We start from the raw sequence: 20,899 nt of genomic DNA, 5'->3' as shown, positions 1-20,899 counted from the left end.
AATTCTTCTCCGGGAGAAGGTTGGCTTCTTCGTGCTCATTTCACTGCCGCCGAGGCTGCTATAACAGGTGCCTGTTATCTTTCTGATCCTGACGCTTGTTTGCCGTTCCCTGGTTGGCACTGATTTGCCCCAGGGCCTGGTAATGCCCTTATCTTTCCTCTTGCCTACCACAAAACACTGGCGCAGCGCCAACCGGAGGCTGAGGCCTTGGGCCAGCTTGCTGGGGTGGGGGGTGGGGAGGCCTGACCCCACCTGGTGGGTGGGGGGGCGCGGAGGAGTAACCTCCAGTTCAAGTACCACAGCAGATGAGGTCAGTGTAAGGTCGCCAGTGTCCCCAGACTTGCGTCACATCTCAGGATTCTCACAGTTCATGGCCAGCCTGTGTGTGTGTGTGTGTTTGTGTGTGCTGTGGGGTGGTTCTTCTCTCTCCATTTCCCAATAGGATGAGATTCAGAGGGAGCACACTTGCCTGCATTACACAGCTAAGCAGTGATGGACTCTGCTAGCCAAGATCTGTAAATGCCAGGGTCTCCAGCCTGTGTCCATGGCCACTGGCCCTGTCTTAAGCTCTATCTGCCCGTCCCGGGGCATCTTGTTTACCTCCTCCCTGTGCCTCCACAAGTGATTTTCAAGCCTTTCCCTCCAGCCTGGAGCTCTCCTCTGCTCTCTAGGCCCCTGCATGGAGCTGACACACACTCCCCTCCTGCGGAAGCCAAACTGGTCTCCCTACTCCTCTGGACACCTGCTCCTTCCCATGTACTCCCGATCTCTATGAACAAAGTCTCCCTGTCACCAGAGCGACAAACCTGCCTGCAGCCTGGACTCCTCCCTCTTCCTCTACACCCACTTTCCATCTGCCTCCCAGCCCAGCCAGCTCTTCCGCCCAAGTTCCTCTCCCACGCATCCCCTCCCCGCATCCCGTACACCCTATGGGAAGCCTTGTCTCCTCTCTCTGAAATCATCTTCATTGTTAACATTTATAAATAATCGCACTGTTATTATTATGGTTCTTGTTATCATTCACAGCTCCCCCGACCAGATTTTAAGGCTTCGTGAAGCTAGAGTACCATATCTTCTTTTTCCCCATTGTACTCTGGCTTGTATGGAGTCTGCCATGCAGTAAAACTCAAGACATTTTTGTGTAATAAAAGAACAGCCAACGTGTATTAGATTACATCTCAGAACCCAAACGGAGTCCTCTGCATGCCTTTTCTCACTTAATCCTCCACGCAACACCACATTAGAGATATTAACGTTCCATTTTACAGATGGGGAAGCCGAGGTGCAGAGAGGTCACGGGACTTGCTGCCAGCTCCACAGGTGGCAGAGCTGGGGGTCTAGCTCAAAGCCTGGGCACAAAAGCACACCGCTGCCACTGTCCCTGGCTTGGTGCACAGCCTCCTCAGGGAGTCCCTGGGCCCAGCCTTATGTCCTCCGCCCCATTGTTCCCAGGATTCCTGTGGTGTATGTACCTTTGCTGGCATGTGAGAGAATTATTTCTAGGCGGTGCCCAGTTAAGTATCTTTAAATAACTAGATATTTATTTAACGTGTACTGGGGGGAAACGACGTAGCACAACATACTTGTGGTTTTCCTGCCATTCGTACTTAAGATAAGTCTGAAGTAACAGAAGTAAGTTATTTAAAGTTGATTTATGGCAAAATAGTAAGCAAACAAGGAGTCATGTGGCATAAGGAGATGGTGAAAATTTGGGATGTTGAATGGCTGAAGCTTGGGATTTTTCCCATGGGTGTGTGAGACCTGTACCCCAAACCCCAGCCCATTCTCAGGGCCCCGTCAAGGTGGACAGGTCTCAGAAACTCAGCTCAAAACACCCAGCAGACTGTCTTACGTGCTGCTTCTTTTCTCTCTGGGCAGGTAGATCACCTTGAAGGAGGGCCTCACAGCCCAGACACAGGCTGAGAGGAAGGCTTGGGGGCCTACCACGCCACCCAGCCCAGGAGGGCCACACAGTTGGACCTTGCCCCAGCTCTGGGACTTGGCTGAGGAAGACAAAGCTTCAGCGAGCCAGGGAGGAGACACCAAGAGGAGAAAAGACCGGTGCTCACACAGGCGGCCAGCCTGGCCCCAGCTTCTCCACCTCCCTGAGGAGAAGCTGCACCATGCTGGGTCCCCACCTCCCACCTCCACCCCACGGACTCAGCGAAGACAGGCCTACCCCCTCCACCTTCCGGATCCCTGATGGCAGCTACAGGTGTCTGGCCTTGGAGGCTGAGGAGAACAGCGGCGGCGAGGAGGGCCTGCAGGGAGAGGCGGGGCTCATGAACTTGGAGGAGGACAGGGTGGCCAGCAGGAATGGGGACAACTCGGCCTGCAGAGCCACCCAAGGGGCACCAGACCTGCCCAATGCCCTGGGCATCCAGCCACCCAGCTGCTCCAGGGAAGCCCGAGGGTGTCCCCAGCATGATAACAGGGTCAGCAAGGACTGGGACACGGTGAAGGCTCAGCAGGTGGTGATAGCCACCCCCCGCCCCAGCGCAGGGCCCAGGATTGCCCAGAAACCAGGTAAGCTCATGACCCTTTTCTCCTGGGCTGCCAGAGCCCACCGGAGTCCTCACAGTCCCATGGACACACCCCAATTAATAGCTGTGAGGAGATGGGGGGCTGGGAGTTCTGTGCAGATCCAGCTGGGCCGCATCTATGCCCACTCTTTCCTCTGCCAAAGAAGGCACATGAGAAGTCCATGAGAGAAAGCCCTGTGATCGCGCTTGGCCAACGGAAGTCCATCCCTCACTCTCGTCCCCCCTTAATCATCCATGGCAACAAATGGCCTTGGATTCCAGGCAATGACAGGGCAGGACCACCTCACTGAACACATCGTGTGCCGGCTGCCCGAGGGTGCTGGGGACACAGCACTGGGCAAAGTCCATGGGGCTGTTACCCTCGTGCAATTTTCGAGGTTGAGGCTGAAATCTCTGATCCGATTGGACCTCCTGATTTTACAGGTGAAAAAACGGGCCCGGAGTGAGGAAGACACTGCTCCGGGTGGCCTATTGGTGGCTGAGCTGGGCCACATTCTCCCCACCCCAGTTTCCCATCTGTTAGAGAGGACAGAGGCATGGTCCGATCGATCCGTATCACCTGGGTGAGGACCCAAAGACAGTGTATAGGGAAGAGCTCACAGTGCACTTCCTGGAAGGAAGGAAGGAAGGAAGGGAGGAAGGGAGTCAGGGAGGGAGTCAGGGAGGAAGAGGGGAATGAAGAAAAGGAAGGAGGGAGGAAAGGAGGAAGAGAAAGCATTTCCCCCCCACCCCCTTCACTCCCTCCCACCCACCGCAGGCTAAGGAGACAGCAGAGGAGGGCAGGAAGGGAAACCCACACTGAATCACCTTCATTGCCTGTGCCCATGGAAACCCTGAAGTGGGCCCAGATGGAGAGGACGTGAGCCCAGCCATGCTTGCTGAGGCAGGAGCCACTGCCAGCAGATGCTGGGGGCACAGGGCATGTGGGGGACCCAGGCCTGGGAGGGTTAATGTGTCAGGAAACTGGAGGAGCATGTCGTTTCTCTGCAGGCATGGCTGATCCCCTGGCCGACAGCCCATCGACCATCCCGCCCACTCTCTTTTCTGAAATAATTCTCGCCAGGTTCTGACCACCACCCATGGCCAGCATCACTCCCCGCCCCATCTCCCTACTCCCCTACGCTTGGGTCACACAGGGAGCTGGGCAGGATCCAGCAGATGCCTTCAATGCATCAAGGGCAAGAAGAAGGAGGACCCAGGAGGGCCCTGCAGCCTTGAACTTGGAGATGGGCCCTCATACCAGAGTCAGCCCAAACTCAAGTCCCCAAGAGCCTGCAAGCCCCAGTACCTGCTCCCTTCCCTCTCATAGACCCTGGCCGAGTGTCAGGAGCCATGGGTGCTGGTTCTAGACCTGATACCAACTGGCCAAACCCCAGCAAACTGCACTCCTCTGGTGAGTTTCCCTTGGTTTCCTCATTCATGAAAACAAAATTAAATATGAGCCCTCTCTACCTCACAGAGCCATTGTGAGGTTGCAGTGATCTTAGATTGGGGTAGTGTTTTGGAAACTTTAGAGTGATCACATGATGGACATTAATAATAATTAAAATGATCATCACCAACTCAACAGTACGAAAGCTATTATTTGTTAAGTAAGCCCTTATGTGCCAAGCCCACTGTGCTTTACATATATCATTTCACTGAACCTCAGAGCAATCTCCATGAGGGACATACTATGATTATGTCCATTACATGGATGAGAAGATTGAGGCTCAAAGAACATAAGTGACTTGTCTAAGACTCCTGACTAGTAAACCGCTATGCCATGATTCAACCATGGCTTTTTGAGTACGGGACTTTGTTCTTAGCCACCACCGTATTCTGGAGTTACAAGGGGAGAGTGTTGTCTGTGACCTCCTGGAGTGGAAGAGACCATGGATGAAGGGTGGAGAGGGGCCACCTTTCATGCTCCTATTGGCTCCTTACACAGAGCTTGGTCACTTTGTAGTATCCCATTCTCAACCTTCTCACTCTACATCTTTTAAGGCAGCCTTCTAAGGCAAAATTTCCCCATTTTACAGGAGACGTGGCTGAGGCTCAGACACCTAAGTCCCTTGCCCAAGTCACATAGTGTGGGAGCTGAGACTACGATCATATTCTTCTTCCTCGAAGTCTGGTTCATTTCTTCCTTTAATGTCCAGCCAGATGGCCTCTAGTTCTGTCCTGAACATTTCTAGGGATGGAGGGGGCAGGAGTGACCTTAGGACGATGTGTCTCAGGGAAGTCTTCTTGGAGGCGGAGACTGGAAGGAAGCTAGACCTAGTCTTGCGGGAGAGTAGAAATCCGGGTGGTCTTGGGTCAGAGCCCACTCTGGCCTTTCTGCTCCCTCGGGAAAGGGAGCGGCCAGAGTCCCTTCTCTCTGCCTGGAGATCCGGAGGGAAGAGGCCTGTGCAGCTGCCAGGTTATTAGCGGATTAGGGCTTCCTTTTAAAGCTTCCTCCCAGTACCGCCAAGGGATTATAAGCATCTTCAGACAATTACACCCGTCCTTCCGCAATTATACCTGCCTCTCTTGAGTGCCCCCTGGCAGTTTGCAGGATGGGTCATGGCATCTTCTGCCTTGGGCACCCACCACCTGGGGTGGGTGGGTACTGGTGCCATTTCTCTAGAGCCTGAGTACTAGCTGAGCGGGGCAGAGCTGGGTCCTCGCAGGCTCAAGGGGCAAAGGGTTCAGCGAGATGAGGTGGGCAGCAGCCCTCAGCTTAAGTTTCCTGCCATCAGGAGAGAATATATAGGGGCAGGAATGTGTCAGGTAGGGCTCATGGCTGGGCCTCCGCCAGCAGTCGCTGGTCCACAGCTCATCAAGAGAGCCCAGAGCTGCTGCCCTCACTGCAACATCTCAGCTGCTCATTACTGGGCAGGGCTGGTTGACATCATTCTGGAGATAATCTTGTGGCGACCCTGAAGCCCAGAGATGGCAAGCAGCCTGTCCAAGGTCACACAGTACGTTGGTGCCAAGCTAGAGCTAGAACCCAGGGCTTTTGCCATCCCCCCCCCACCCAGTTCGGCTGCCACACGCCATCCTAAATGCTTTGTATAGGTTACTTCATTTCATCCTCTAAACAACCCTATGAATTTCATATTTTTCTTATCCCTGCTACACAGATGAGGAAACTAAGGCACAGTAAATTTAAGTGACTTGTCCCAGTCTCAGGCCTGCGGGTGGAGGAGCAGAGATTTGAACCCCAGGAGGTCTGGGCCCCTGCTTTCAACCACCTTCTGTGCTGCCTTGTCTCCATGGAAACGAGGCAGCAGGCTGTGTTCTTCCACCCACCTAGGGCTGGAAAAAGGTTGTTCAAGCTCTGGAGGATGGTGGAGGATTCTGCCAAGCCATGGTTCACCTCCCCCCCACCCTGAATACACTTAGGGAGACCTGGGACCCACTGCTGATGCAGCCCTCCTGTATCTATGGCTTGGGGAGAGCCACCTTCCCTCTTTTCTAGGCCATTCGCTATTGGGGACCCAGGGTATCTATCTAAGGACTCGGAGGCCTTTCCAACTCTTATCGGACACTGCTCTGAGCCTCTAAGGCGGGGATGAGGGTGTGGATCTGGCTTGTCAGATACACCCTGCCCCTGGCCGTGTCTATACTGTTGGGGCAGAGGAGCCCCTGGCCATGATAAGAGCTGACCTTGGTCACTGGGCCAAAGACAAGGCCCCTGCTCTTTAGGTCTGTGGGAGAGAGGATGGAGCAGAGACCGGGCAGGATACCATCCATGCCCCCTCTCACTTCCAAATTCCACAGTGACCAGAAGAGAAGGGCAATGGTGTGGGAGCAAGGCTCACAGGCTCACATGTACCTCTCATATGCACACACACTCACCCCCCCCAACAGGTGCATGTATGCAGTTCTTATGCCAATAGGCACACATATATAATTACACATCTGCACACACATGTACACATGTGCATGCCCTCAGACACCTACATACCCATGCATGAGGCATACACTAGTACACACACACACACACACACCCCTCACTCGGGCATGCCTACCTTTCACATGTGGACACATGTGCACATAGAATACACAGATTTGTACACAGAACTACAGTCCCATCCAAGCACACATATTCCCTTCCTTACATACAGGTTAAAAGCATGTTCTTCTCTCCATTTTCTTTTGCTCACATACCTACACTTTAAAATCTCTCCTGAATGCACACATTCTCTCCTACAGGCACATCCACTCTTGCACACCCACTGCCACACACCTACGTACAGACTGAACCACTTTCTGTCCTCCTTCCTCTTCCCCATCCCTGTCTCTTTCATACCCACCCACACAGTAATTCTAGCTTCTCCCCTCTCCCTCTCTCTCTCTCTCTCTCTCACCCACACAGTTTGTTTCCTGGTTTCCCACAGGCTGGGCTATAGCCACTTTTCTAGCACATGTACTCATCAGGCAGGAAGTAGCTTACCCGGTGCCAATCCCCAGGACCCCTTCCATGTTTCCCACCTCCACTTGGGACAGCCGCAGCGCTAAAGCTGCCACGGGGCCAGAAGAATTCTCTGCAGACCCTGAGGCCCACCAGAGGGATGGGAGCAGCCAGGGAGGGTTTGCCCCTCTGTTACCTGACCTCCTGCATGCTGTCCCCACTGGGGACAGGGGATGTCCCCCAAACCCAGGCCACCTGCAGCTCTGGGTTTCACAGGACCTCTGGTAGGGTGGGCTCCTGTCAGCCCACTTCTAACTTCCTCTAGTAGAAATCTAAACACAGAACCTTGATATGAAAGACAAATGAAAGTGGAACCACCCTGGTTGGAGGGGTGGGGTACTTGGACCTAGGGAAACTCTGGTGAAAACCCAGGCCAACATTTTTCCAAGCGTAGTTGTTTCAAAATCGGTGGGAGTGTGAAGGGTGCTTGTTATCAGAACTGTTTCCAAGCCCACGGCCTCCTCACCACTGGGAGGGTGTGCTAGAAGGTGGGCGTCTTGACTTGTACCAGCATCCCCTTGACTCTGATGCACACTGACCACTGTCCTGGGGACCTGCTGAGCTCAATCTGAGTGGTGTTTAGTTCAATGAAAAGATGGGGAATTGAAACCCAGGAGCCACACAGCCTCCCTGCCCCCTACTGTTGCTGACGTACCCGTTAAGCCCTGGGATGGCCCCAGGCCAGCGGGGAGGTGGCAACCTTCCTCGATCCCCATTTGCCTGAGTCCTACCAAGGTAGACAGTTATTCTAGTCACCAGGGCTGAGAAGGGGGAGGGAAGATGGCCCTGAGGGGTACAGCATCTGGGTATGAAAGGAAAGGGGCTGGGGAGGTGGGGGTGGTTCAGTTATGGGGAAAGAATCACAAAGACACATTTAAGAGAGGGGTGGTTGGTGGGATTGAGAAAAGATGGGGAGACAGGAAGAACTGGGTGAAATGAAAGCAGAGGATTTAGGGACCGACCTGGAGATACAAAAAAGGAGGAGGCAACAGAGAGACTCAATGAGACATTAGAGTGTGGCACAAGGGAGGAAAGCGGGAGGAAAGGGGGACCGCCGGGATCCCCGGGCCGAGCCCGCGGGGTGGGGTTGAGGGAGTCGCCCCTCCGGGGGGCTGGGCGGGGCGGCGGGCGGGGCGGCGCTAGGGCCCCGGGGAGCGAGAGGCAGGAGCGCGTCTCGCCCGCCCGCCCAGCCCTCCCGGCTCCCGGCTCCGGGTCCCGGAGCAGCCCGCTAGGTGGTGGCGGCGGCGGCGGCGACGAGGCGGAGGGGGCGCCCGGGGCGGAGCGGAGACGGCGGGGGTCTCGGGGCGGGGCGCACTGACGGACGCGGCCAGGTGCGCGGTCGCGGCGGCGGCGCCGGTGAGCTCCGGGACCGCGCGCGGCGGCGGGAGGTGAGTGAGGGGCGCTGGCGGGGCAGGGGTGCCGGCGCCCGGCGAGCCTCGCCCCTTCCCACCTGTGCTGTTCCCCGCGCCGCGCAGGTGGAGGTGGCACATCTGGGCTCTAGTCCCCGCGCGCAGGGTGACCTTGGCCGAGTCGCTGCTACACTGTGGACCTCAGTTTTCCCATCTGTACCGTGGCGGGGGGCCGGGGGGGGGTGTCTGAGAAATCGGGAATCTCTGGAGCAGCCCCGGAGCGGAAGGACGCCCCGACGCGGGGAAGCTACTTCCCGGGGCTGCGCGGGGGCTCTGGCCCTCGAGTCCCAACCCGCAAGCACCTCGGGTACCGGGACAGCCAGGGCTGACGGGTGGGCACCGGCCGGAGGGGTCTGCGGCCCCTAGCCGGCTCCGGGAAAGGCGTGCTGGGCTCGCGCCGGGTTGACCAACATGGTCGCCCGTGGGGTAGCAGAACGGCGTGTGCTGGCCTCGCGTCCCCCTTCCCGCGGGCGGGGCGGCGGCGCCGGGCTCGGCGGCGAGGGCGAGGCTTGCAGGACGCGGGACCTTCCGACCGCGGGGACCACCGGCCGAGCGCTCCTGGGAAATCGAGGCCCTTCCTGAACGCCTAGGGGGGCAGAGAAGGAACTGTCTTAAGGGCTCTATCTCAGATTCGCACAACTCCCGGACCACTACTCCAAGGTGAGGGGCCATGGAGGTGAAGTGAGGGGAGGGTGGGGCTCCTCCTGAGCCCCTACAATGCGGAATCAGGGGCTCCAACCAGCCCCTGAGAAGACTTCTCTGAGGGCTCTGGGGAAAGGATCTCCCTTTCTCCCTCCCCCCACCCCCAGTTATGGGCTTACTCTGGATTGGGACAGGGACCCCCTGTATTCCCCGTCTGAGTTCTCTACAAGGAACAAGAGTGAGCAGGGAAGAGCCAGACGCCCCACTCCCCATCTTATCCTGAGTGACAAGTGGCTCTGGAATAAACCAACTTGCTGTGTGATCTGGAGGCAAGCCCTGTCCTCTCTAGCTCCCCATGAGAGAGTGAGCAGAGTGACCCCTGAGGGGACAACTGCCTTGGAGACAGCAGGGACCAGGTGGGTGAAGGGGCAGTTCCAGGGTGCCCCACCCCTGTCATGTTGCAAGGGTAGGATGAGATCAGATGCTGATCAGAGGGACTAAGGTATGCTGGGAGGGACTGGAAGTCATGGTGCCCACCAGCCTGTCACCACCCCCACGCCTGCCCCCTTCCTGTGCTGAGGGACAGAGCCACAGACCAACCTCCGTATTACCTCAGGCAGTAGGATGGGGCTCCTCGAGGGAGTTGAAAATGCCATTTGGAGTGGGGTGCCTGGCCTCTGTCTCTATTTGAAACCTTGGTTTGGCTCTTCTCCTCTCTGGTCTTCAGTTTCCCCATCTGTACAAGGGGAATGCACCAGAACCACTGTAGTTTGATATTCGGAGAACTTCCGAAAGGCAAGATTTTGCTGCCGTGCTGCCCTCAGCTCCCACTTTTTTCAGGGTGGCCCCCACTTTGCAGGTTGTGGGCTAGCTCCCCCCATATCCCAAACTAGCACCCAAATTAAGCTGTGGTTGGAATCATCATTTATGATTAAAATAAAACCTTTAACCCCTTTCCTTTCTTGTTGGCTGTTGCCCTTCCTCTAAGGTGAAAAAAAGGACAAAACCCTGTGGAATTCAGGTGCCCACTTCATAGAGGATCCCCAGCCTCTTCGGTCAGCATTTTATCTAAGCTCCCCATTCTAGAGTTGGGGAGCCTGAGTCTGGGGATGGGATGAGATCGGCCCAAGGTAGTTCTGTGAGTAGAAGGCAGCAGAACCACTTTCCTTAGGACAGAGCAGCTCCTTGATAAGGGAGGGAAGCAAGTGACACAGGAACATCTGTAGAGATGGGAGAGGCACAGGAGGAAACTTCTCTGAGTGTCCTTTTCCCCCTGGTCGTGCCCTCTCGCCATGGTTGCCATATGTCACCCTGAGCCTAGAAGGTGGACGGGGCATGGGTCAGCACACTCCTTCCACCTGCTGGCGCTGACGTCGAATGGGCTCTACACACCTGCAGGTCTAGGGGCCTGGCCTGGGAGGCACCTTTTCCTTCAGGGCAGCTCCCAGCCTTCCAGACATGAGCTCATCAGAGCTGTTGATGCCAGGAAGGGCGGGACCGAGGGGGGAAGCAGGCAGGGCTGCCCAGCTTGGGGTGGGTGCCTCCTTTGTGGAGGGTTTGTAGGCTCTGGCCCCCACTGTTGTGTGGAGGCAGGGACTAGATAGGCCAGCAGAGGGTCAACGGGGGGGGGGGGGGGGCAAGTGCCCTGGGCTGCAGAGCAGGGAGCTGGGTATTAAGCGGATATCTGTGCTTGCTTGCTGTGTGACCTTGGATGAATCCCTTTCTTTTTATGGACCTCAGTGTCCCTGGCTAGCTACAGGATGAGGTGGGTCCTTAGGCACTAGGGTTACAGTGGTGAATAAGACAGATGGGTCCCTGTCCTCAAGGAGCTCACATTTTGATCAGAGAGATAGACCACAAAAAGGATGGCAAAGAAATAAGACATTTTCAGATAGATAAAAAGGTACATATATACAAAAGCCATGCTCCTGAGATGGAGGACAGTTTGAAGGGGCTACTTTGTGTTGGTGGTTAGGGAAGGCCTCTCTCACTCCACTGGAGTGGAGACCTGACTATTATCTGGAGGAGTGGTCATGGCTGGCTTCATGGAGGAGGCATGTTCAGGACCTGGATCTAGAAGAAGGGGAGGGATTTGGTTGGGAGGAAGGGCATTTCAAGGGACAATAAATGGTTTAAACCAGAAGCTGGGGTTGGGGTACGGGTGTGGGTGACCATTGGCTGCAGATTATGAAAATGCCTTCATCCCTCATGGCTTCAGGCTGCAGACCCAAAGGAGCCCCAGGCCTGTGATCTGGTCAGAGGGGTGGCTGGGCTCTGCTGAGTTAGGCCTGTGTATGTGTGAGCTCATAGTTCTTTGTGAACTGTCCCCGGACCCTGGGGCTCAGTCGCTACCCAGTGTGGCCAGAGGAATCAATGTGGGGACAGCCTCCAGGCCGTGTAATTCCAGAGGCTTACAAAAGCCCTCTCTCTCCAGAATGAAATCTTTACCAACTGGCCACTGCCTGAAATTCCACCATCCTGGCTTCATCTTTTCCACTCAGTGAGGCAGTATAGTGTAGAGCTGTGGCAACCCTCTCCTCCCCTGCCCAGCCTCCCAGGGCCACTGCAGGTGAAGCAAAATTCAGCCTACTCCTGTGTGACCAGTTTCCTGCATGGCTAACATGCAGATTCGGTGGCTGGACCCCTGGGTTCTCCTCCTGGCTAGCTGGGAGATCTGAAGCACATTCTGTAACCTTTCTGGGCTTGCATTTCCTCATCTATAAATATAAATAATAATAAACCCTATCTTTACTGTTGTCTTGAAATTAAATGATGATAAATGCTAAAAAAGACAACTATTACTTCTTAGATAGTATCATCATGTTTTGATCTCTGTGAAAATAGCGAGCCTTTGAGGAGATGGACACTAGCTCAAGATTCATATCAGGATAAGTGGCTTTTTTTTTTTTTAAGATTTTATTTATTTATTTGACAGACAGAGATCATAGGTAGGCAGAGAGAGAGGAAGGGAAGCAGGCTCCCTGCCGAGCAGAGAGCCCGATGCAGGGATCAATCCCAGGACCCTGGGATCATGATCTGAGCCGAAGGCAGAGGCTTTAACTCACTGAGCCACCCAGGCGCCCCTGGGATCAGTGGCTTTTTGATATTTAGCCAGAAACAGGTTTTGATGGCGGGAAGATGGGTACAGTGCAGTGGAAAAGAGCCTGGACTGCACTTCGGGAACAAATACTTGAATCTCTGGTCTTAGCTAACTGGTTGGTGGTCTTGGGCAAATCATTAGTTTCCTCTGGGGCTCAGGCTCCGGTTCTGAGCTGCGATGAAATGGGGTAGAAAAGATGTGAGGGGATCATGGGCGAGAAAGAGCTCGGCGGACACTAAGAACATGGAGCCAGCAGGAGAGGCTAGGAAGGGGCGGGCTGAATGAGCCCCACAGACAGGAGAGGAGGCTGACCGGAGACTCACACATTTAATCTTCTGGAATAAAATCTCTTGGAGACTAAGAGTGTTCGATAGATAAAAACCAAAGTTCTTGGGATGCCTGGGTGGCTCAGTTGGTTAAGCAGCTGCCTTCGGCTCAGGTCATGATCCCAGCGTCCTGGGATCGAGTCCCACATCGGGCTCCTTGCTCAGCAGGGATCCTGCTTCTCCCTCTGCCTGCCACTCTGTCTGCTTGTGCTCACTCTCGCTCCTCTCTCTCTCTCTGATAAATAAATAAATCTTTAAAAAAAAAAAAAAAAACCAAAGTTCTTGAAAAAAAAGTTAATGTTTATGGTTACTTAACTGTGTGCCAAGGGCATCCTAAGGTCTTTACATGTCATCAACTCCATGAAGTAAGTGCTGTTATTATCAGTGTTTTACAGATGGGAAACTGAAGCACAGAGAGGTTAAGTGAACTTCCCAAGGTCACACAGCTGGTAAGTGGCCAGATTCAAACCCAGGCAGTTTTGCTTCTGTACAGAAGATAGCTTCTGTACAAACTCTTCTACTAGATGGTGTGCCAGAGGCTCAGAGAGGCCAGGCCACCTGCTTAAGAACACACAGCATTCCTTTTGATCCTCCTCATCTCTGTCCCTCAGGTCCTGGAAAGAGGAACCTGAGGTCTGGGACCTGGGGTTCTGGGGTTGGCCCTTGAGGCAGCTCAGCCTCTTTTCTCCCCACCCCCCTTGTCCCCTGGGAGTAGGTCAGGGAGGATCAAGTGTACCCTGGGAGGGCTGTGGGCCCAGAGGCTCTGCCAGGGCCTGGCGAGTGGGTGTCATTAGTGTCATGATCCCAAGAGTTTGAGTTGAAATGAACTGTGGAGTCTGGCATGCCTCCCCTTACTATATGGATGGGGAAAACTGAGGTCAGAGGGTCCAGGGACCCGCCCAAGGTCACACAGGTGGGAGGTGCTCTTCCTTGCCAGCCCTCCTGCCCTGATGTTTAGTACTCGTGGGCTCCCCGAAGTGATGGGACTTGGGGATCCTCCCCCTAGTCTCCAAGGTGGCTCTGGTCTCAGCCAGGACATGATTCCTGATACTGGGCCTTTTGGGAGGGTACATGGAGTTGGGGGGAGGGCGCTGATTAAAAAATAGACTGTCACGCGCATGGGGAGTCAGCATGCCATCACCCAGCGGGCGCCAGTTGGCTCCCCCAGGCCCAGCTGCCAGGCCCCACTCAGGGCTCCCGCTGGGGGCTCCGCCCACCCCACCCTGGCTCTGGGCCTGAGGCTGAATGCTCTCCCTCCCCTACCCCTGCCCAGCCTCCAGGCAGATGGCGCTCTCACTGAGCCTGGGTGGGCCTGAAGCTCAGCCGTAGGCTTAAACTGTGTGCCTGGGATCTCTTGTCAGCACGTGCTGGCTGTGTGGCCTTGACTGAGGCTCTTTCCCTCTCTGGGCCTCAGACACACCAGAGTGATGCTAGCAGTGAAAGCTCTTGACAGCTTCCCAAGTCTTTGCCAGATTCCATCTCTCATTTCAACCCAGCAGACCATGCTAGAGACCCATCTCAGGGCGCAAGGTGCCCTGCGAAGCCCACTGAGCTGGAGACCAGCAGAGCAGAGGACTGGACCGAGGGAATCTTGCAAACCCCAGTCTTGTACAACTTCTTCAGGGTGAACAGGGCCAGAAACCACGGAGGTTTTTGCAGTAGTGATGTGAGCCATGTTTTTATCCATCTTTCCCTTCATTCAGTGGACGAAAGTTTACAGAGCCCCAGCCATGCAGGGACAGAGCAGAGGAGGGACAGCCAAGGCCCCTGCCCTTCAGGGCTGCTAACTGTCGTCAGTCAGGGCAGACTGACGCTTAGAAAAATATGATGGAATTACAGATCTAATGAGAGTTTGGAGGAGAGGCAGAGGAATGTGACCTCTGTGGGCAGGCAGCCCTCCCTGAGACGCAGAAACAGACCTGAAGGGTGAGAAGTGTGGTCAGAAAGGGACAACCCAAGGGGTAAGGAAGAAAGCATTCTAGGTTTTCTAAGTAGCAGCTGATGCCAAGGCTCTGGGGTGAGGAGGTGCTTGGGCTCTGTCTGAGCACTTGAAGGAGGGGCAACATGGCAGGAAGATAGGGCAGTGAGGCTTCTTTGGGGGGAGGCTGCAGCAGGGGGCTCACGGGCAGCGGGGCTGGTTATGCAGGGCCTAGAGCCTGGGAAGGGGTTTGAGGCCCAGCCTGGGAAGGAGGAGTGACTGCCAGCGCTGGTGTGGGAGGCTGGTCCTGACTTCTCTCTCCTTTCCCTTGGAGCTGCACCCTGAGAGAGCTGCTCCAGGGTCCTTCCGCATGCCCCCAGGCTCCTTACCCAATGTCCAGATCTTCTTTGCAGCCTAATGGCCATCAGACACATCTGCCTTCCAGGAGGTTCTGGTGGTCTATCAGGCCTCAAATGCAGGCTGGTGAGGGCATGAGGGCATGTTCTTAGCTACCCACTCGGCTGAGTGCCTCTGTTCAGGAGAATTCTTACTTCCTTTTATTCCTATGAGAGCCTGCGGCCACAAGGAGGTTTGGCTTGGCTGAATGAAGGCCTGCCCCTGGATCTCTGGCCACTGCCTGTCACTGCCTCCTGTCCCCTGCCCCACTCCAAGCAGCACCATTCAACTCCAGAGTCTGTCCCGGCAAATCCTAGGAGGAGTTGGGGGCCTGTGTTCTGAGCCTAGGTCCGCTGTGTGCTCTTGGGCACATCCCTTCTGCTCTCTGGGCCTCAGCCTTTCCATCTGTATTGTTTGTGTGTTTGTTTTTTTAAGACTTTATTTATTTATTTGACACAGAGAGAGAGAGATCACAAGTAGGCAGAGAGGCAGGCAGAGAGAGGGGGGAAGCAGGTTCCCTGCTGAGCAGAGAGCCCGATGCGGGTCTCCATCCCAGGACCCTGAGATCATGATCTGAGCCTGAGGCTCATGACCTAAGGCAGAGACTTAACCTACTGAGCCACCCAGTGCCCTCTCCATCTGCATCGAAGGCAAATACTGTTTCCTGTGCTCAGTATATGGCCTATGGATACACGATCAGCATCACCTGGAACTTCTTAGAAAGAGAGACTCTCAGGCCTCACCCACCACCTCCTGAGTCCGAATCTGCATATTAACACCATCCCTGAGCAATTACATTGAGTGTACATTGGAGTTTGAGGGGCCCTGTTCTAGGTCGATCTCTTTTAAACTTAAACATTTTTTTAAATTGAAAGCTACAGAATCTTCCTGTCTCTCTGAAGTTTTACATATGAAACACATAAGAGGGGAACCACCCACTCTGTATTTATGCATCGCACGAACAGGGAGGGGGAGGAGTGTGGTGGGGTGGTTGAGGCCTGGGCGTATCAGGAGGGGCATCGGAAGGGAGGAGGTAAAGATAACAGGAAGGGGGGGGGGAGTGGTGTCCCATCTTCTCTGGATTCTTCCTTTCCCCTGGAGAGCCCCTGACCAGGTGCCTGGAAGAGCCCTTTCAGTTCTGACGTGCAGGGTCCTTTGTCTCACGGGCTTGGAAAGCTGGGCTTGGAGGGAGGACGCTTGACCATCCACAGCCTGGCAAGACCTTGTTCCCTGCCTGTCCCCATCTTGGTGTCCTGTTCTCTTCCCTGTGGAATTCCTGAAAGGGTAGCCGGTGCTATTCTTAGCATGACAGGATAGTGAGGAGAGAACATGCTGGTGCATTATTTATGCCTCTGAGTCAACAGGATTACGTTCAGAGCTCAAAGAACACCACCCTCCCCAGATAGCCGTCATTGTCACTTCCCATGAACCCGTCACCCATCCCTTCTGGCCCCCCTGACCATTCTTGCTCGGAGCCTCCAGCCCCCAAGCTGGGAAATGGGTCATGAAATAGAAGGGGAAGCAAGGACTAGGACAGAGTTGCTTTGGAGATATCATTTCATTTCTGTGTTCATTCAACCCATGTTTATTGAGCACACATTATACTTGGTAGGTATGGGTACACAGGTGAATGAGATAGAATCCCTGCCTTCCAGAAGCTTCCACTTGAGCCTGTGAGTGCACGGTGCTGTGTCCTCCCAGGAGCACCCGTGCCAGGCCTGATGCTAGGTGCTTGGCACATCTGAGATCTAGTCCGCACAACCACCCTGCGGGGTAGGGATGAGGGGAGCCCTTTACAAGGGGGAAAGCTGGGCGTAGCAGTTATAGGACGCACTCAAGGTAGTGATCTGCTCAGCTGGCATTTGAACTCGGGCTGCTGGGAACAGAGGGACCACTTGGGATCAAATGGTAGCATGTAAGGTTAGGAATTGGGGGAGCCCCTGCACTGCCCAGTGAGAGGGACATTATGGCTAGAGGGAACCAACCTGTTTGCGGTTGTCCTGTTCTTGGCGAAGCTGAAGTTACTGGAGAAGTCATGTGTGTCTGGAGGCTTCGTAAGCCGGTAGGGGAAGGACAGGCCCACTGTGGGCCAGAAGTCAGAGCCACTGGGGATGGGGCGATAAGGCCCTGGGGTGGCACCCTCATGATGCTGAGCCGAGGGAGATCTGCATTCTGGGAGATTCTGGCCAGGCCCCTTGGTCGCTCTCTGCCTCAGTCGTTTGGTCTAGAAAATAGTGTAACAATCCCTGCTCGGCTTCTGTCTCTGACAGATGCGGAGGGGCTGGTAAAACGAGAAAAGGGCGCACAGCCAAGGGATGGCATATTACGTAAATACACGTTTTCTTAAGTGTATTTTTTGTTAACATTATGGGGTCTCCCTTTGTATCAAACTATATGTTCCAGCATTTCCCCATATGTTAATTCACCTATAAACACATTAATAAAAGCATGCGCTCTGAAGCCCAGTGGGTCCCCAACTTGGCAGTGTTGCAGAACCCCTCAGGGGGACTGTTAAGGTAGACAATCTGTGGTCCAGGGCTGGGGTGGACCCCAGGAATGTGCCTTTGGGACATACTTCCTGAGGGATCGTTGAACACCTGTAGGTTTCTGCTCTGGGCCAGAGAGGGGATAGCCTCTCTGCTCATCAGCTGCTCTGCATACCCGCACCCCCCAACCCCGCAACCTGAAGGGACAAAGCCAGGGACGAGGATGGTGACATGCGGTGATGCTGGTGGCAGCTGGTAACATTTACAGTGCCCTGCGAGGCATTTTACATGGCTTTTCTGTTTAATTGCAGCATGGGTAGAAAAGGGGACACTCTCCGCAAGGACAAAACCCACTGGCACATTTGAGTATTGGGGGTAGATTTTTACGTATCGCTGGAAAGTGGAGACCAGGACCGAAGGGCAGAGAGGCTGGAGAGGAGAATTTGAAGTCATGCCCGCCCTCAGTGCACTTAACCTTCTACAGTAGCGTGTGCCCTCCAGGCAGGGGCCGAGTGGCAGCTCAGCTCCCCAAGTGCGGACTGGGCAAGCTGGCGGGAGAGGGCTGCATGGGCCCTCCGCCTGCGGCAGGTGCATCTAGGCCAGTCAGCCACCCAGGGAGCCGTGTGTCTCGCCGGCACACGTGCAGGTGCTCAGTGCATACACACTCCCGTGTAGGTTCTGCCCCCTCTGAGGGGGTGCCGGCAGGTCTCCATGTACTGCAGGCGTGAAGCAGGCAGCGCCTGTGCGTGTTGGCGTGAGCGCAGAGGCGGAGGTGCTGCTGTAGGCTAGGCTGTCGCCAGCACTGAGAAGCTACCGAGAATGCGTGTTGCAGGGTGTGTGTGCGCATGCATGTGTGCGCACATATGTGTGTGTGTGTGCGCGCGCGCGCGTGCACAAATGGCTGCGATGCAGGGGGATCCCTCAGATCCTGATGGGCCATTAGAGAACTTGGTTTCTTTTCTTTTCCTTTCCTTTTTTTAATTTTATTTATTTATTTGACACAGAGAGAGAGATCACAAGTAGGCAGAGAGGCAGGCAGAGAAAGAGGGGGAAGCAGGCTCCCCGCCGAGCAGAGAGCCCGATGCAGGGCTCGATCCCAGGACCTCGAGATCATGACCCGGGCTGAAGGCAGAGGCTTAACCCACTGAGCCACCCAAGCACCCCGAGAACTTGGTTTCTTCATCCATGCCCCACCTCCACCTTACGGGCCCCATCCTCAGACCTGCCAGGTGTGAGCCTGCCTCAGGACCTTAACACCCCCGTTCCCTCCACCTGATCTCTCTTTTCCTGGACACGCGCAGGCCTCACTCCCTCACCTGCTTCACTTCTTCATGCAGGTGTGACTTCTCAGGGGCTTCGGTTACTGTATTTCTCTTTGCAGACCCTCCCCCTCCCCCATGCAGTCAGTATACGTCTGGTCCCTGCTTTATCTCTTTCTGTAACATTTGCCTTCTGACCTACTGGTGTCCTTAACTCATGTAGGTATCATCTTGCTCCCCTACCAGAATGCAAGCAGGGATCTTTGTCCGTCACTCTTCATGGCTGTGAACAGTGCCGTGCCCTTAGTTGGGGTACAGTAAATATCGGGAGAGGGAATGAGTCCATCACCACCTCTACTTCCTTCTTTCCTTTAAAGTGTCTAACTTTCCTTACTGAAATACCTACTTTTCCCCAAGCAGGAATACGCCCTTCACAGGTTTGACGTGTTATACTCCTCTGTCACTACCCACGTGAAACCTACCTACCTAGTATGATTTCAGGTCTCGGGGTCCCACTTAGATCCTTTGGCTTCTGCTAGAGGCGTGGGACACCATACTCTAGGAATCATTGTTCCAGTCTGATCCTCTCTTTGGACACATGGACAAACTGAAGCCCAAAGAGGGTCAGGAAATAGCCCAGTGTCTCACCCAAACTGTGACAGGACAGATCCTGGGGCCAAATCTCTTGGCCTCTAATCTTCTGTTCTTTTGCAGTTTGAGGGACAAGGGGCGGGCAAGGGCGGGGTGGTCCAGCCTGTCCTCTGGCAGCAGACTCCTCCTGCTGGAGGTGAGCCAGACAGGCCTGGTCACTGGAGGATGGCATGAGCGCATGGCAGTGTCGGCAGCCTCCCGCATGCCCTGGGCCACGGTGCCCTCCAGGCTGTAGGGCAGTACAGTGGGAGGTGGGAGCCAGCCATGGCTGCGCCTTCCCTCCTAGGGCTCTTGGAGCTGGGGCACTCCCAAAGGGCCTGGGCACTCACATCTAGCAAGGGGCATACCTGGGATTCAAACCTGGTTCTCTCTGCTACAGCATGTTGGCTAGAGATGGATGCTGGGGTGTCTTTGCCGAGAGGATGCTGGGGGAGGAAGGGGTCTGAGAGTGCAGGGCAGTTGGGCTGTGCCTGACTGTGAGCAGAAGAGCAAGACCAGACCCAGAGAGGGCGGGAGAAGGGAGGAAGAGAGACAGACAGACAGAGCCTGGGCCTTGCAGAGTTATGCAGAAGGGGCTTTGTGCAAACAGCTGAGTTCAGTCCCCCTCAGGCGAGTACAGAATTTCATACCACAGGAAGCATTTCTGCATCTCATTTATGCAGCAGCGACTCTGCAAAGTAGATATTATGATCTCTGTTTCACTGGTGAGGGAATCGAGACCCAGAGAGGTGAGGTGATCTACGGAAGGCAGCCCACGTACAGGACGCCTGCTTGAACAGGGCGTAGGAGGAGAACAGGCCGCACCTCTGGCTGGACTTGGTTGAGGAAGGCTTTCTGGAAAGGGCAGGCAGGCTGAACAGACGTGGGAGTGAGAGGCAGGAGTGGAGACCGCATACCATTAACCGGCCAGATAACCTTGGCAAAGCCCAAAAACCTTTCTGAGCCTGTTTTCTCATCTGTCAAATGGGTATAACGGCACCCCCAGGCTATAGCTTGCAAAGAGAAAATGAAACAACATAATAACCTAATGATATTACTTAAACCGAATGCCTGGAACTTAAGAAGTTCCCAGCAAACAGCAGCTTGAGTGGTAAAAGTCAAGTGTGTCCCGCCCCGACAAGTTTGCCCTCCGCAGTCACCTGCCCTGACCAAGGGATTCCCAGAGCCTTCTTGGGCAGATGTGAGCAAGCTTGAGACCTCAGAGATTTGGCATGGCCTAGGCAGCCTCCAGGAGCCCGGCAGCCTCCAGGGGACAGGCACCGGGTCCACTGTGGCCAGGGGCTCCTTGGGGTGCTCAGGCTCCCTGCGCTCTTTACCCTGCTGCCAGGACTCCTCTAAGCTGGGGCCAGGCCGTCATTATCATTCCTCCTGCGTTCTTTCTCCCGGGCTATTTATTTTTCTGTGAGGAAGGAATGTGGGGAATTTACCACAGGGTGCTGGCCTTCACTTTCGCTGCAGCAGCCTCTTCTGTAAGAGGGAAGCGGCCCAGACAGATGGCTGGGGAGGCCGAGGCAGACGCAGAGGAGGGTCAGGCTGAATCCTCGGCCCGGACAGTGGGGCAGTTGTGTAACCCACCTGGAGGCCCAGGTACCACGGCGCCGCTGGTCCCCTGGGAGAAATGTGCCATGTAATGTACACAGCTCTGGTGGAACTCTCCCTGGAACACCCCATTCACTCTCAGACTCCGGGCAAGCCCAACGTTGGGCTGTGTTCCTCTCAAAGGTGCCTTCC

The 20,899-nt window shown here is 55.0% G+C and overlaps 1 protein-coding gene across 1 annotated transcript in view; it reads left to right on the top strand.

Moving 5' to 3' along the window:
* Positions 1-2,123: 2,123 nt before the first annotated feature.
* Positions 2,124-20,899, top strand: part of SYNPO (synaptopodin) — a gene marked incomplete at both ends in the record, with an annotated part of 34,657 nt that continues 15,881 nt past the window's right edge. The window contains one exon of the mRNA XM_080804214.1: positions 2,124-2,526. Within this exon, the coding sequence (XP_080660340.1) occupies positions 2,124-2,526 (403 nt within the window). The remainder of the gene's footprint in view (positions 2,527-20,899) is intronic.

This window comes from Martes martes (assembly GCF_963455335.1).
Source record: "Martes martes genome assembly, chromosome: 5".
Lineage (NCBI taxonomy): Eukaryota > Metazoa > Chordata > Mammalia > Carnivora > Mustelidae > Martes > Martes martes.
The sequence above is the reverse complement of the archived record's forward strand: the minus strand, read 5'-3'. Positions and strand labels throughout refer to the sequence as shown.